General features: G+C 38.6%; 1 protein-coding gene and 2 long non-coding RNA genes across 7 annotated transcripts; all 3 read right to left on the bottom strand.

The window, feature by feature from the left end:
- Window positions 1–323: 323 nt before the first annotated feature.
- Window positions 324–4670, bottom strand: LOC131778948 (E3 ubiquitin-protein ligase TRIM45-like). Its single transcript, XM_059095433.2, has one exon. The coding sequence runs from the start codon at window positions 4622–4624 to the stop codon at window positions 2417–2419; it is 2208 nt and encodes a 735-aa protein (XP_058951416.2). The 5' UTR covers window positions 4625–4670; the 3' UTR covers window positions 324–2416.
- A 958-nt stretch (window positions 4671–5628) lies between these two features.
- On the bottom strand, window positions 5629–10158 carry LOC131779033 (uncharacterized). Of its 3 annotated transcripts, none has more exons than XR_010718594.1 (4): window positions 10075–10158; window positions 7042–7208; window positions 6121–6258; window positions 5629–5850 (listed from the first exon to the last, which is right to left on the bottom strand). It is a non-coding gene; the product is annotated as an uncharacterized lncRNA (long non-coding RNA). The 3 variants fall into 3 exon arrangements; XR_010718595.1 differs by lacking the exon at window positions 10075–10158 and adding an exon at window positions 8636–8824; XR_010718596.1 differs by lacking the exon at window positions 10075–10158 and adding an exon at window positions 8661–8824.
- A 1852-nt stretch (window positions 10159–12010) lies between these two features.
- Window positions 12011–16476, bottom strand: LOC136283144 (uncharacterized). 3 transcript variants are annotated; one of them, XR_010718589.1, is made up of 4 exons: window positions 16405–16476; window positions 13376–13542; window positions 12456–12593; window positions 12011–12182 (listed from the first exon to the last, which is right to left on the bottom strand). It is a non-coding gene; the product is annotated as an uncharacterized lncRNA (long non-coding RNA). The 3 variants fall into 3 exon arrangements; XR_010718590.1 differs by lacking the exon at window positions 16405–16476 and adding an exon at window positions 14966–15154; XR_010718591.1 differs by lacking the exon at window positions 16405–16476 and adding an exon at window positions 14991–15154.

Genomic DNA, 16476 nt, shown 5'->3' with positions numbered 1-16476 from the left:
ATGATCATGACTAATAACTCGAGAGTATTTGGCGTTGCGTTACACAGCCTAAGAGGCTGGATATCTGAAACACCTGATGTAAGACGAAGAACTGTGCGACAATTAGCGAAAAATATAGAAGTCCTGTCAAGAAGCAATCAATGTAAAGAAGCAATCTCAATGCAGAGAGACATAACATCTCTTAAAGATAAAGTGAAGGAGAATATGAGCCTATGTACCAAATACCACGGAAATTTATATATCAACGGTGAGCTCTACGAAGCCTCAAAAATTTAATCAACCTGATGCATTCTTGCAGTATTTTTTTAGTAAGTCCCCTTTTATTGACACTTGTACTATCAATTATTTTCTAATATTTCTTTTATTTAATTCACCTTAACCAAACTCAAATATTTGCTAAGTTTGTGGTGGTATGCTAATTAAGGACTCATAAGTCCTCTGATCCTACAAATACTAAATGATCGTGGGATTTACACAATAGATGAAATTAAACATCCATCTCTCACTGTAAGGCCTCAATTGTCTGTCATTCATTTGAATACAAGAAGTCTGAATCAGCACTTTCAGCTACTGAATTTTCTTCTGGATTCAATCTCTATTAGTTTGGGCCTTATTGGATGCGCAGAGACATGGTTCAATTGTGAGACTGATTTAAACTTTTACCACATCCGAAGTTAGAAACCACCAAAGTATTCTAACACAAAAGTTCTAGATAAATTAGAGACAAATCCATATAACATTTATCTCAGAGTCTGAAAGAAAAAAATTCATAATTATGGGTGATATACATGAATACTTTTAAGAATAATATCATTTCTAAGGAACATCTCAATTCAATTTAATTCAAGGTTTTAGTCACTTAATTTTAAAGCAACTCACTTCACTGAACTGTCCTAGTGCTATATTGATCACATTCTAACTAATTATTCAACTTCTTGCTCAAGCGGTAGTCTTGCCATTGAGATTGCTGACCATTTACCAGTATTTTATGTGACCCAAATTTTAGTCCTTTTCCTGATGTTATTAAATTTAGAAATTTCTGTCATTTTGATTCTAAGAAATTCAGATCAGATTTTTTTCTAAAGGTAGTTTCCTTGATAGTATGGTGTCTTTGTTCTTAGATGTTAGTAAAGTATTTGATACTGTTAACCACCTTATCTTATTGGAGAAACTTAAGTATTATGGATTGCACAAACGTGAAGTAAATTGGTTTAGATCTTACCTACGCTGTAACAAATAATAAGTTTATGTACATGGTGTTACATTTGATTTTCATCAAATCTTCTCTGGGTAAAGGTAAAGAATCCAATCCCACCAATGCATCAGCCAACACACTACCAACACATCACCAACACCCTACCAATGCTTTAGATAAATAAGGCCTAAACAAAGTCACCGATGCACCACTGACACACCAAAGATACATCTTGTATGTTATAAGGCCAACATGTCAACCAACAGTCGGTTGACTGTTGTCTGACGCATTGGCCAACATGTTGGTTGATGCATTGGTAGGATTGGATTCTTTTACCTTCCTTACCCTTCTCTGGCATACCTCAAGGATCCATATTAGGAACTCTCCCATTTCTTATCTAAATCAATGATTTTCCTGAGTTAAATACTTATTTTTCTATTAGATTATATGCAGATGATATATCTCTAACAGCTTCTAACATTTGCAGTACAGTGTGTCATGCAGTCTTTACTATCCTGGTCAGCGGTATCCTGCTCACTGTAGTATCTCCTTTGGCTTTGGGCAATACTACACTGAAGGTAAGAATTCCCTTCTCCTCTCAGGTCAAACTACTGACTGCCCTACTTGAAATCTTTGGTATAGTATGTGATGCAATCTTTACTTTCCCTGTCAACAGTTTCCTGCTTACTGCAATATATCCTGTCGCTTTGGGCAATACTACTTGAAAGGTTAGAATTCTCTTTTCCTCTCATGTCAAACCCCTGCTAGGAAGCTTCACATTCGGGCACAAAATCTGTGGTACAGTCTTCATGCGACACAGTCTTTACTTTTTGGGTCAGCAATTTCCTACTCACTGTAATATCTCCTGTGTTTTCACTTTGGGCAATACTACACAGAAAGTTAGAATTCCCTTTTCCTCTCAGGTCAAACTCTTGCTGGGAAGCTTTGCATTAACGCAGGACATTTGCAGTACAGTGTGACTCAATCTTTACTTTCCCCATCAACAATATTTTCGCTCACTGCAATAGCGCAAAATCTGTGGTACAGTATTCATGCAGTGCAGTCTTTACTTTCCAGGTCTGCCGTTTCCTGCTCAATGCAATATCTCCTGTCTTTTCACTTTGGGCAATACCATACGAATAGCTAGAATCATCTATTCCTCTCTGGTCAAACTCCTGCTGTGAAGCTTCACATTCACATGCAAAATCTGTGGTACAGTATTCATGCGACGCAGTCTTCACTATCCAGGTCTGCGGTTGCCTGTTCACTGCATCTTCGCCTTCCGCGAGACCGAATGCGTTTCTGGTCAAACTCCTGATTTGAAGCGTCGTATTCACGCGCGTAATCTGTGGTATAGTCTTTATGGGATGTAGCATTTTCCGTTCGGGCCTGCCATTGCCTACCCATTGTATTATCTCCTCTATTTTCGCTTTGGGCAATAGCACATGAAAAGTTAGTATCGTCTATTCCTCTACGGCCAAACTCCCGATGTGAAGCTTCGTAATCACGCGCGAAATCTGTGGTATAGTCTTCACGGGATGCAGTATTTACTATTCGGGTCTCCCTTTGCCTGCTCACTGCATTATCTCCTCTCTTTCCGCTTTGGGCAATAGCACATGAAAAGTTAGAATTGTCTATTTCACTACGGCCAAACTCCCGCTGTGAAGCTTCGCAATCACGCGCGAAATCTGTGGTATAGTCTTCACGGGATGCAGTATTTACTATTCGGGTCTCCCTTTGCCTGCTCATTGCATTATATCCTGTCTTTTTGCTTTGGGCAGTACCACGTGAAAAGTTAGAATTGCCTATTCTTCTACGGCCAAACTGCTGCTGTGAAGCTTCGCATCCACGCACGAAATCTTTGGTACAGTCATCATACTTCAAAATCCTTACTTTCGGGGTGTGCCGTTTCTTGCGCACTACAATATCTCCTGTGGTTTCCTTTGGGACAATACCATGCGAAAAATTAGCAGTCAGCATCTCTCTTGGGTCTAACTCCTGCTCGACATATGAGGTAAAGTCTTCCTCTGGCGCAATCTTTACTTTCTGCGTCAGCGGTATCCCGTTCAGTTTAATCACAATATCACATGCGAGTTTTGGATAAACAAAAATGCTGTACTTTCCATCTTTGAAATTGTTTATTTCTTTTTCCTCTTTTACTTCAGAAGGTGGGTTGATGTGCACGGTCAAGTTGTCTTCTTCGTTGTAAATCTGATTTCCATCTGAATCTCTTGTTGTTAATTTGAAAACCACTTCGCTACATGGTTTTATCACGTCCAAAACTTTTGGTTCACATCCCGCCAACGATAGTGCAGGATCGGTTAAACTCGCAATAACTTTGCCTGGACCTGAATTTTTCATAATGGTCCTATATTTTTCAAGTTTCTCGTTTGCAACATAACTAAAATGAAGTGGCTGAAGGATCATTACTCGCGCTGCTTTCGAAAGTTCTTCTAGCCGACTTGTGACGGTCATCTCAGTTCGTATAATTTCAGAGGGTATGTTTCGGTTTAGGATAGCATTTCCGCGTTCAACAAATCCATTGAGTTGGGAAACTGTTAACTGAAACTCTTCTGTTCGAGTCGCATGATCTCTTTGCTGTGCTTCATTGATTTCAGTTAACCTTTTCTTCACAGCATCTTCATGTTCCCTTAAAATTCGGACAAGTTCGTCCACAATAGCCGTGACTTTACTTTGAGCAGCCAGCATTTCGTCTGTGCTTTTCTTCATGAACTCTTTCTGACTTTCAATTTTTGTCTGCACAACACCAATTTCCGCCTTTGCTTTGTCTACGGCTTTTGTAATTTCAACCTTTCTTTCTTCCGCTGCTTGTTGAATATCTAACATTGTGTGACGACTATGACTTACGAATCCACACTTCATACAGACACAAGTGTTACAATCTTTGCAGAAGTACTCAAGTGATTCGTTTTCGTGATACTTCTGGGTGCACATGACAGGTCGTTGAATCAATTCTTCGACATCTTGCGCTTGCAATTTCTCGATCAAAACATTTCGGTGACCCCTAGTCGCCTTCAGGCGTTGATGCGCTTCAAGACAAGTTGCACAGAGAAAGCTTTGACAAACAAAACAATGCGAAGTTACAGCGCTGTTATCATCGCAGCTATTGCATGTCTGAATCTGCACGCTATCATCTTTTAGGGCTAAAATATCCACCAGTCGATTGAGATGAAACGACGTGGGTAAATCAGAGAACGTATCACTTTTTGGAATGTTGAAGTCAGCCAAGCACACCGGACATTTGATCATCGTTTTTCCCTGTCTTCTTGCGTATCCAGTGTGTTTGTCAAGGCATTCTAAACAAAACGAATGCAAGCATGGAAGCGTTTTCGGTTCTTTGATTGTGTCTAAGCACAGTGGACATTCAGCTTCCTTCTTAAGACTACTAAACAATTGATGGACATCCATGTCGAGGAATTATCGGTGGATGGAATCTAAAGAATTGCAGGTGACATTAACACTGCGGTTCGCTTAGAGGGGGAGTGGGGAGAGTCCCCGTTGTTAGGAAACCGAGATACGCATGGGCCTATCTAAGGGCCTGTTTACATGGAGGTAACCGTGGTCGAAAAATAAAACGCCTTTACATGCAATCTTACAACCCCGGGGTGCTGGGGTGAGGTTTCTTAAGGTGGTTGTTGCGCTTGCAATTAAGGAGTTTGAGCAGAGGCGACCCAAGCTCACATCTCGAATAAGACGAAAAATTAATTCTCGGACACGTATGTATTTATTCATGAAAGTGTCACTCGTTGTGATAGGCGGTGTTTGGTTTCGCGAGGAACCGTTATACAGAATAGTTTGGGAAACCAAATATGATCGATTTACAACACTAAATATTCCGAAATGTGAACATTTTACACTCCTTGTGTGTCCGTTGCGGTTTCTGGCGATTTCTGCCATGAGACGGCTAGGAAATGTACAAAGTTTTAAAACATACATGTTTCGCTTTTGAGCTTTTTGCCATGAACGCGACCCCGGCTAGGCGGGCTACCCCACCTTGACACGTTTACATGGCAAATTGTCACCCCAGCTGACAGGGTTACCCTACCTGACAGCAACCCACCTATCATGTAAACGTGATCAAAATAGAATAAGAAATTATATGGACAGGCGGGTTACCCCACCTAGGCGGGTTACCTCACCTACCTGGGGTCCCCCACCTCCATGTTAACAGGCCCTAAAGAGCGGAAAATTTAAAGTGACACAACTAAAGTTACAATAAGATTACAGTTGAACTAGCGTTCCTACTAATTTATCTTTGAAGAAAAGTTTCAAAAAGTTACTTTACTCTTTGGAATCAGCATAAAACGCAGTCAAAATTATTATTTCACAAAAACTTTTTAATGGAGAATTTAAATATGATATAGTTTCGAAAGCATACTTCAGTCCATGAGTCAAATTCTGCGCAACGAGTTCACTACAAGAGAATACAAACTTTTAATAACAAAGTCAAGAGACACCACACTTTCTTAAGATGAATGATATATTTAAATTCAAAGATGTCTACGCCTACTGATTGACATAACAAGTTTAATAGTTACTTATTTCCAAATATCTATAAATGTAGCGCTTCCAATGCCGTAGTTTGACGGTCTCACAAGCCAACAAGGCGTTGTGTCTTCATGAGTTCACCTAGCCTGAAATTAAAAAAAAAAGTCCATAGATAAAAGAAGATAATAAAACCAATTGAATAAATGAGGTGAATGAGATCAAGTAAATAAAAAAAGTAAATAAAAAATCAAGCTTTGATCGAAAAGAACCACAATCGAAACTGATAATTGTGATCGAAGATCTTAAGAAATATGCGGCCAGTTCAGGGTAGATAATTCTCGATATAATTTTTTCCTTTATTGGTCTTTATGGCTGACGCAATTTTTAAAGCAAAGTTATCATTTCTGAGCACTTACAAAAGTTGCAAGAATATCTGCAATTTTTCCACATCTCCTCCACTTTCGTTAAACACGCATCCGCCATCACTATGTCGTAAAAACAATGGTATCTGTCTTTTTCATCGACGCAAGGTAGGTCAGTGGGTCGTTTAACTGCTATAACAAAATAGAGCCATTTTAGAGAGCAATTTTTGATTAATTGTAAAAAGTACCTTTAGACTGCATTTGATTTGCTTTGATGTGTTTTGTGATTAGTTTGGAAGACATGCGCCAACCTCTCAAACAACCAGTCAGTGAAACTACTAATTTGTGCCCAGCTCGTGCCAAGCTCTCGGTCAGCGAACAAATAAGCGGGCCGGATAAAATAGGCGGGGTTTTCAGCAGGAGTGGCCCCTGTTTTCAATCTTGATCCCCTCACTTTTTCGTTCGTCCCTACAAAATGACTGTTTCTAAATGGCTTATATGTACGTTTCCTTACACCACACATAAGCACTTCACACTTTGTTCAGAGGCCAGTCCGCCATCGTCTTGCTCAAAACCCATTCTAAAAGTGCCAGAAAGATCTCACTTCCTTGATTAAGGGCTATTCGCTTCTTAAAAGCTTACCAATAGCGACTCGCTTACTTCTCGTACACCTTTATATCAGTTTACGTCTAGACTGATTGTCCTGTGAATGACAGAATTATTACTTTATCCTTTTTTAATCAGAATCATCTAAGATTGCGTGTTATGGATGCAATTTTGGCCATTTGGCTTCCTCAGGCTACACTGTCTGGCTTCTGTATTTTTTCTCTTTTTAAAGTCTCATTCTTTCTTTTTTTGCTTGAAGGTGCGTTTTTGAGGCAAAATCAGTTATAAACTAAACCAAAAGCGCTACCGAACGCTTGGAAAAACCATACATTGATAAAAATAATTTTTTGTTAGCATTAATATACCTACCTTGATGTTCATCTCCATCGGATGACACTCCCCGCGATTGCAATGAAGATTTTCCGTTTGCTGATATCTTTTTCAATATTTTCGGATATCCAAAGGAAAGTCTCACAGATGAAAGCAAAATTACAACCAAGAGCACCAAAACCAAAGTCGAAGCTTTCATCATGGTACTGTTAAAAGAATGATAACAACGAGGTTTAAATCAAGTTGTAGCGTGCACCTACTGATGAAAACAGTAATTAAATTTATGTACGGAGAAGCCAAAACCAATAAAACCTACTCTAGAATCACCGCGAAACATCATACCACACAGGAAATGTAGACAAACACTAAAATAAGTATCTTCCATTCAGCCAGGTGTTGTTCAATGCAATAAAATGTACATCTAAATTACATTCAAGATAGAAAAAAATATGGTTTCGGTCCTGTTAAGTTGCTCTCACTTTCGAGAAACGGGTCCAAGAATCTTTTTACGTGTATAAATAGATTAGGTCGAGAAATCCTTCCATCTCAGTTCGTTGCACGAGTCAAAAGAGATTAATGAAAAGTTTTAAGCGTGCATTACGCAAACAATCCTTATTAAAAACCAAATTTAGTGTAACTGAAATTGATGTTGTTGAGTGTAGAAACAATAGAGGAACTTATGTGTAAACCGTATAAAAGCAGTACGGTTGCCGCTAGTGTGGAAAACACCTTTGACACGTCATACGATCTAAGATGGCAGCATTCGGGAAGGTACAGTTTCGAAATAGTTCATACATGTAATAATGAATTCTCATTCATGTTCACAATTTGTAAGCTTATAGAATATTTTCAACTATGTGATGATAGTTTTTCTACCAATAAACTTCCCTTCAGAACTCAGAACTGGCCTTCGAGAATTTCGGCTCAGTGAAGTTATCTAATGCGACGGTTTTTTGTTCTTCCAGGACAGACAATGTTCGAAAAAGCTAGGACTGAAAAAATCCGAAGAACCGAATCTACGACTAAAGAATCATTTAACTCTCGAGATTTTTTTCTTCTGAACTGTTATATGGTCGATATTTTCACGTTCTTTTTTGGCCATCGGCATGCATAAGTTGACTTGTAACAGAAAATATCTGAAGATCCTTGACAACATTTAAGTTATTTTTAAAAATACTTATTTAAAAACAATAAAGTTTATTCTGTTTTTGTTTGTGGGCAGAAATATTTTGGGTTTGACTCTGAGAAGGACCCAAACATTTTTATTGCAAAGGAAATAAAGTGTATTAATATTTTTATCACATTGAAGGACATTGAGAAAAAATAAAAGCTTAAAAAAATGAAAAAACAATCTGAGCGATCAAGCGAGCGTGCGAAAATACATTTTAGTCAATACTTATGTAGCGCCTTATAAATGTGAAGATGATCTAATCCGTAAAAATCCTCAATTCAGCTCGCAAAATGCACCACAATGCTCGTGAAAGGGATGATGATTTGTGACGTGATTATTTTACGTGATGTGTAGATTGAATCACTTTCGATAAACTATGATTAGAAACGCAGCAAAAAGTAAGTTCGTTATACGATGCAGTGAATAGCTAAAGAGAATGTTTTTTTTTTCGCACCTACTCACCAATTACTAAATGACTGTTGTTTACCTAGCGAAAAGATGTTAACTCGTACAACTCAACACCTGCAATACTGTCAGCCAAGGTAGTATTGTCAGAGCACACTATAAGAGAAGACCAAGGCAGTTGTGACAGCCTAACTAGCCGAGACTCTGGATGTTTAACCCACTCAATGTTGTAAATTTGGAGTCGAATCATTTGGACACCCAAATTGTTAATCAGGAAACCCTAACCAACACAAACAAATTTTACCACATAAAAGTGCTAAAACGTGACCAAATCGTGGAAATGCTTAGGGTGTGGTTGAACTTTGATAATTTCAAGGGCAAATCAGAGGAGGGAGGAGTGGCAGGAAAGGGGTGCTGCCTGAAGATTAGCTACAGAAGTATTCTGTCGGTCCCTCGCACAGGATATTTGTCTTCAAATATGTCTTGATAACATGGTCTTCTCCTCCGTTTCACATGACAAACGTGAAAAGAGCGGGTTATATACATAATCATTGTATTAAGTCACCCCAGGGGATTGTAACTTCCCCTGGGGCCGCTGATAACCGGACATCCCTGTTGTTTTTTCAGTGTAGGTGTTAACGGAAGTGGAACTTGAAATAGATACTGTTTTTTTAAGAAGTGGGTACTTGGCATTAGACAAAAAGTATATTTTTGTAAAACACGCACAGACGTCTCCTCAATTTAGCCCTAATCAAAGGAAATAACAACACAGTTTTTTTCTGATAGTACTGTACCAAAAGCTTCTGCTGGCGCTTTTATCCTACGTCCAGCAGGACGCGAGCCGTGAAACGACTCACGAAGTCGACGCTTGTTCACAAAAGTGCGATGATAAACGACGCTTGGAGGAGTGCAAAAACGAGGAAGGCTTGGGTTATGTAAATTTCGCGACCCGACACAAGCCTCTCTCGCTTTTTTACTCCTCCGCTACTATTGCGCCGTTCACTATTTCGCCCCGAATTTCTAATTGAACGCCTGGGACTGGCTAAACTTCTCTGTAAGGGAAGTGTTGCTCGTAGTCTGATTAAACTTATGGCGCATTTGATTTTGATCTGTGCCGAGAACAACACTGATGTCTGAATTCTGGGAAAATCATTGAATCACTCATTTACTTCCTCTTTGCTCGTGAGCTCGTGGGCTCCTGATGATGTACACTACATCAAGGTGGAAAAAAAGAAAGGAAAAATTTCTTATCGAGAACCATCAACTTCCAAAGGCCCGAATTTTAACCATAAACTCAAAGCTATACCCCCATCAGACGACTCTCTTACATGAAGAGCGATCGATAAAGTTTTCCCTTACCTTTTCCCTAAATGTTAAATTAACTTCTTGCTTACAATACTTACGATGGTATTCTTACAATACCATTTTGTTTAAGCAGAGGCAGTGCCTAGGATTACAAAGGGTAATAAAACAGTACATAAATGAAACCGACAAACCTAAAACACAACGTTCAATCTTCTCTGCTGATCTACCAACCCGGTCTTGACACTGTTCAAGGGATGTAGGCCAATGCAATGAGGATCATCGCAAAACAAGCCAGCCATTTATCTTCTTACAGAAGTGTGTGGTCGGAAATCCAAGCCAAAGACAAGTGACTGTTATTTCCTGATCATCCTATTATATGGATTGTTAGCACTAACTTAATTCCGCGGTTTTGTTCAGGATAAGAAAAACCACCAGCTTAATCTTAACAGTTTTACATAATTGCCCCATATCGTTCAAGCCAGGTGTTTCCCTCGAAGGGAATAAAGGATTTGACTGAAAAAAAGAAGTGAAAAAACTCCCTTTCTCGCTCTGACGAAGAGACACCGCTCGAAATGCCAGCTTTACGGTAGCCAGTTTAATAACATTATCAATTTAGTTGATAAAACGAAATTATCTTACAATACCCCACACCCCCCTCCACCGACGCATCACCGCGGTTTCTTTAGAAACCAACCCCCTTCAAACCTCTCGGCTTGTCGACAAATTAGTAGACCCTAAATCAAGCTACTTTCCCAGTAACACTGCATCGCAGTTCCCTATCGAAAAATGCTCCCACGATGCAGCCTGTAGATCCAAAATTGGCAAATGACTGCGGAACATGATATAAGTGTTAAAAAAACGGGATACAAAAATAAAATTATTCACGGTGGGCCGATTGTCTGCAATAAACATTGACTTTAGTGTGTAATTAATGATGCGATTAAGAATTCTGCTGCATCCTAATTTTCGGCTAGATCCATGTGTTTTAGGTATTACCTCAAATTATAAACCGTAATTTTGATACTGAAAGCAATATAGGGAAAGGTGCGCCTTGGTTCTAGATCATCGGAGGTATTCAAAAATGAGTTAAGGACTGAGGCAGAATTTGTTGCAGCTTACGCAGGTGCGTGTTGTGGAATAGGAAATCAAAGGGTGTCTTCAAAAATGTTAAGATCGAGATTAGCTTTCTTAAGTATGTCTCAGAAAACAGGCCTTCCGTTTGAGATAATATACAAAGAATGGAGAAGTATGCTCCAGAAACCATTTTTATCTCCACCATTAAACAATTAAAAATTATATTTGACCATTTACAACATTTTATTTTTTGACATTCAAACGGTTGTCCTAACCGCTCGAAAATCTGCTGGATTTTTTACTACATACGCCGCCATTTTGAATAAATAAATAAATAAATAAATTATAAACATTTATATCGCGCAAATTCCATGTGAATATATTCAAATGCGCGTTACAAACTAATATGAAAGAGCAAATTAACATAACAAGATAAGAATCCCAACTGGCAGGAGGCGAACCAGTTGGCTATTTACAAAGCGTGCAGGAGTTGAGTTCGGGGCCACCGAAGACAAATCCATCTAGTGGCAGGAAGGAGGATCTGAACCCGGGGCCTCCGGCTTGCAAGTCCAGCGCCCTAACCACTAGGCCACGCTCGCCTCCTCCAATACGAATATGACTCAGTAACCTGGCCATAAAGGCAAATCGACAACCAGCCACTGCTCTGGTTTTCGCCAAACAATTACTGTTTGAATCAAGAATTCCTCTCCTGTTGTTTGTTATACTAAAAAAGATCCCTTAGAGAAGAAAAAGAGAGCGGCAACTCTTTGTTGCGACACAAGTAGGCAGCCAGGCAAAATTCAAAATGACGACGCCCGAAGTCGAATTTGACTCATCTTTGATGAAAAGTTTCAAAAAATTAATTTACCCCTTGGAATCAGCATAAAACGCATTCAAAATTGACATTTCACGTAAACTTTCTAATGGAGAATTTAAATATGATATGGTTTCTAAAGCATACTTCAGTCATAAGTCAAATTCTGCGCATGGCGCGCAACGAGTTCACGACTTGAGAATGCAAACTTTTAATAAAAAAGTCAAGAGACACCACACTTTCTTAAGATTTATGATATATTTTAATTCAAAGATGTCTACGCCTACTGATTGACTTAACAAGTTTAATATTTACTTATTTCCAAATATCTATAAATATAGCGCTTCCAATGCCATAGTTTGACGGTCTCACAAGCCAACAGGGCGTTGTGTCTTCATGAGTTCACCTAGCCTGAAATAAAAAAAAAATAAGTCCATAGATAAAAGAAGATAATAAAACCAATCGAATAAATGAGGTGAATGAGATCAAGTAAATAAAAAAAAGTAAATAAAAAATCAAGCTTTGATCGAAAAGAAACACAATTGAAACTGATGATTACGATCGAAGATCTTAAGAAATATGCGGTCAGTTCAGGGTAAATAATTCTCGACATAATTTTTTCTTTTATTGGTCTTTATCACTGATGCAATTTTTAAAGCAAAGTTATCATTTCTGAGCACTTACAAAAGTTGCAAGAATATCTGCAATTTTTCCACATCTCCTCCACTTTCGTTAAACACGCATCCGCCATCACTATGTCGTAAAAACAATGGTATCTGTCTTTTTCATCGACGCAAGGTAGGTCAGTGGGTCGTTTAACTGCTATAACAAAATAGAGCCATTTTAGAGGGCAATTTTTGATTAATTGTAAAAAGTACCTTTAGACTGCATTTGATTTGCTTTGATGTGTTTTGTGATTAGTTTGGAAGACATGCGCCAACCTCTCAAACAACCAGTCAGTGAAACTACTAATGTTTGCCCAGCTCTTGCCAGGCTCTCGGTCAGCGAACGAATAAGCAGGCGGGATAAAATAGGCGGGGTTTTCAGCAGGAGTGGCCCCTGTTTTCAATCTTGATCCCCTCACTTTTTCGTTCGTCCCTACAAATTGACTGCTTCTAAATGGCTTTTACGTTCGTTTCCTTACACCACACATAAGCACTTCACACTTCGTTCAGAAGCCAGTCCGCCATCGCCTTGCTCAAAACCCATTCTAAAAGTGCCAGAAAGGTCTCACTTCCTTGATTAAGGGCTATTCGCTTCTTAAAAGCTTACCAATAGCGACTCGCTTACTTCTCGTACACCTTTATATCAGTTTACGTCTAGATTGATTGTCCTGTGAATGACAGAATTATTACTTTATCCTTTTTTAATCAGAATCATCTAAGATTGCGTGTTATGGATGCAATTTTGGCCATTTGGCTTCTTCAGGCTACATTGTCTTGCTTCTGTATTATTTCTCTTTTTAAAGTCTTATTCTTTCTTTTTTGCTTGAAGGTGCGTTTTTGAGGCAAAATCAGTTATAAACTAAACCAAAAGCGCTACCGAACGCTTGGAAAAACCATACATTGATAAAAATAATTTTTTGTAAGCATTAATATACCTACCTTGATGTTCATCTCCATCGGATGACACTCCCCGCGATTGCAATGAAGATTTTCCGTTTGCTGATATCTTTTTCAATATTTTCGGATATCCAAAGGAAAGTCTCACAGATGAAAGCAAAATTACAACCAAGAGCACCAAAACTAAAGTCGAAGCTTTCATCATGGTACTGTTAAAAGAATGACAACAGCGAGGTTTAAATTTTTAGCGTGCATCTACCGATGAAAACAGTAATTAAAGTTATGTACGGAGGTGCCAAAACCAATAAAACCTACTCCAGAATCACCGCGAAACATCATACCACACAGGAAATGTGGACAAACACTAAAATAAGTATCTTCCATTCAGCCAGGTGTTGTTCAATGCAATAAAATGTACATCGAAATTACATTCAAGATAGAAAAATTATGGTTTCGGTCCTGTTAAGTTGCTCTCACTTTCGAGAAACGGGTCCAAGAATTTTTTACGTGTATAAATAGATTAGGTCGAGAAATCCTTCCATCTCAATTTGTTGCACGAGTCAAAAGAGATTAATGAAAAGTTTTAAGCGTGCGTTGCGCAAACAGTCCTTATTAAAAACCAAATTTAGTGTAGCTGAAATTGATGTTGTTAGGTGTAGAAACAATAGAAGAACTTATTTGTAAACCGTATAAAAGCAGTACGGTTGCCGCTAGTATAGAAAACATCTTTGACACGTCATACGATCTAAGATGGCAGCATTCGGGAAGGTACAGTTTCGAAATAGTTCATACATGTAATAATTAATTCTCATTCATTTTCACAATTTCTAAGCTTATAGAATATTTTCAACTATGTGATGATAGTTTTTCTACCAATAACCTTCCCTTCAGAACTCAGAACTGGCCTTCGAGAATTTCGGCTCAGCGAAGTTATCTAATGCGACAGTTTTTTGCTCTTCCAGGACAGACAATGTTCGAAAAAGCTACGACTGAAAAAATCCGAAGAACCGAATCTACGACTAAAGAATCATTTAACTCTCGAGATTTTTTTCTTCTGAACTGTTATATGGTCGATATTTTCACGTTCTTTTTTGGCCATCGGCATGCATAAGTTGACTTGTAACAGAAAATATCTGAAGATCCTTGACAACATTTAAGTTATTTTTAAAAATACTTATTTAAATACAATAAAGTTTATTCTGTTTTTGTTTGTGGGCAGAAATATTTTGGGTTTGACTCTGAGAAGGACCCAAACATTTTTATTGCAAAGGAAATAAAGTGTATTAATATTTTTATCACATTGAAGGACATTGAGAAAAAATAAAAGCTTAAAAAAATGAAAAAACAATCTGAGCGATCAAGCGAGCGAGCGAAAATACATTTTAGTCAATACTTATGTAGCGCCTTATAAATGTGAAGATGATCTAATCCGTAAAAATCCTCAATTCAGCTCGCAAAATGCACCACAATGCTCGTGAAAGTGATGATGATTTGTGACTTGATTATTTTACGTGATGTGTAGATTGAATCACTTTCGATAAACTATGATTAGAAACGCAGAAAAAAAGAAAGTTCGTTATACGATGCAGTGAATAGCTAAAGAGGATGTTTTTTTTTTTCGCACCTACTCACCAATTACTAAATGACTGTTGTTTACCTAGCGAAAAGATGTTAACTCGTACAACTCAACACCTGCAATACTGTCAGCCAAGGTAGTATTGTCAGAGCACACTATAGGAGAAGACCAAAGCAGTTGTGACAGCCTCACTAGCCGAGACTCTGGATGTTTAACCCACTCAATGTTGTAATTTTGGAGTCGAATCATTTGGACACCCAAATTGTTAATCAGGAAACCCTAACCAACACAAACAAATTTTACCACATAAAAGTGCTAAAACGTGACCAAATCGTGGAAATGCTTAGGGTGTGGTTGAACTTTGATAATTTCAAGGGCAAATCAGAGGAGGGAGGAGTGGCAGGAAAGGGGTGCTGCCTGAAGATTAGCTACAGAAGTATTCTGTCGGTCCCTCGCACAGGATATTTGTCTTCAAATATGTCTTGATAACATGGTCTTCTCCTCCGTTTCACATGACAAACGTGAAAAGAGCGGGTAATATACATAATCATTGTATTAAGTCACCCCAGGGGATTGTAACTTCCCCTGGGGCCGCTGATAACCGGACATCCCTGTTGTTTTTTCAGTGTAGGTGTTAACGGAAGTGGAACTTGAAATAGATACTGTTTTTTTAAGAAGTGGGTACTTGGTATTAGACAAAAAGTATATTTTTGTAAAACACGCACAGACGTCTCCTCTATTTCAGCCCTAATCAAAGGAAATAACAATACAGTTTTTTCCGATAGGACTGTACCAGAAGCTTCTGCTGGCGCTTTTATCCTACGTCCAGTAGGACGCGAGCCGTGAAACGACTCACGAAGTCGACGCTTGTTCACAAAAGTGCGATGATAAACGACGCTTGGAGGAGTGCAAAAACGAGGAAGGCTTGGGTTATGTAAATTTCGCGACCCGACACAAGCCTCTCTCGCTTTTTTACTCCTCCGCTACTATTGCGCCGTTCACTATTTCGCCCCGAATTTCTAATTGAACGCCTGGGACTGGCTAAACTTCTCCGTGAGGGAAGTGTTGCTCGTAATCTGATTAAACTTATGGCGCATTTGATTTTGATCTGTGCCGAGAACAACACTGATGTCTGAATTCTGGGAAAATCACTGAATCACTCATTTACTTCCTCTTTGCTCGTGAGCTCGTGGGCTCCTGATGATGTACACTAAATCAAGGTGGAAAAAAAGAAAGGAAAAATTTCTTACCGAGAACCATCAACTTCCAAAGGCCCGAATTTTAACCATAAACTCAAAGCTATACCCCCATCAGATGACTCTCTTACATGAAGAACAATCGATAAAGTTTTCCCTTACCTTTTCCCTAAATGTTAAATTAACTTCTTACTCATAATACTTACAATAGTATTCTTACAATACTATTTCGTTTAAGCAGAGGCCGTGCCTAGAATTACAAAGAGTAATAAAACAGTACATAAATGAAACCGACAAACCTAAAACACAACGTTCAATCTTCTCTGCTGATCTACCAACCCAGTCTTGACACTGTTCAAGGGATGTAGGCC

Source organism: Pocillopora verrucosa, chromosome 8, assembly GCF_036669915.1.
Source record: "Pocillopora verrucosa isolate sample1 chromosome 8, ASM3666991v2, whole genome shotgun sequence".
Taxonomy (NCBI): domain Eukaryota; kingdom Metazoa; phylum Cnidaria; class Anthozoa; order Scleractinia; family Pocilloporidae; genus Pocillopora; species Pocillopora verrucosa.
Note: the sequence above shows the minus strand (reverse complement) of the source record. Positions and strands in the feature narration are given on the sequence as shown.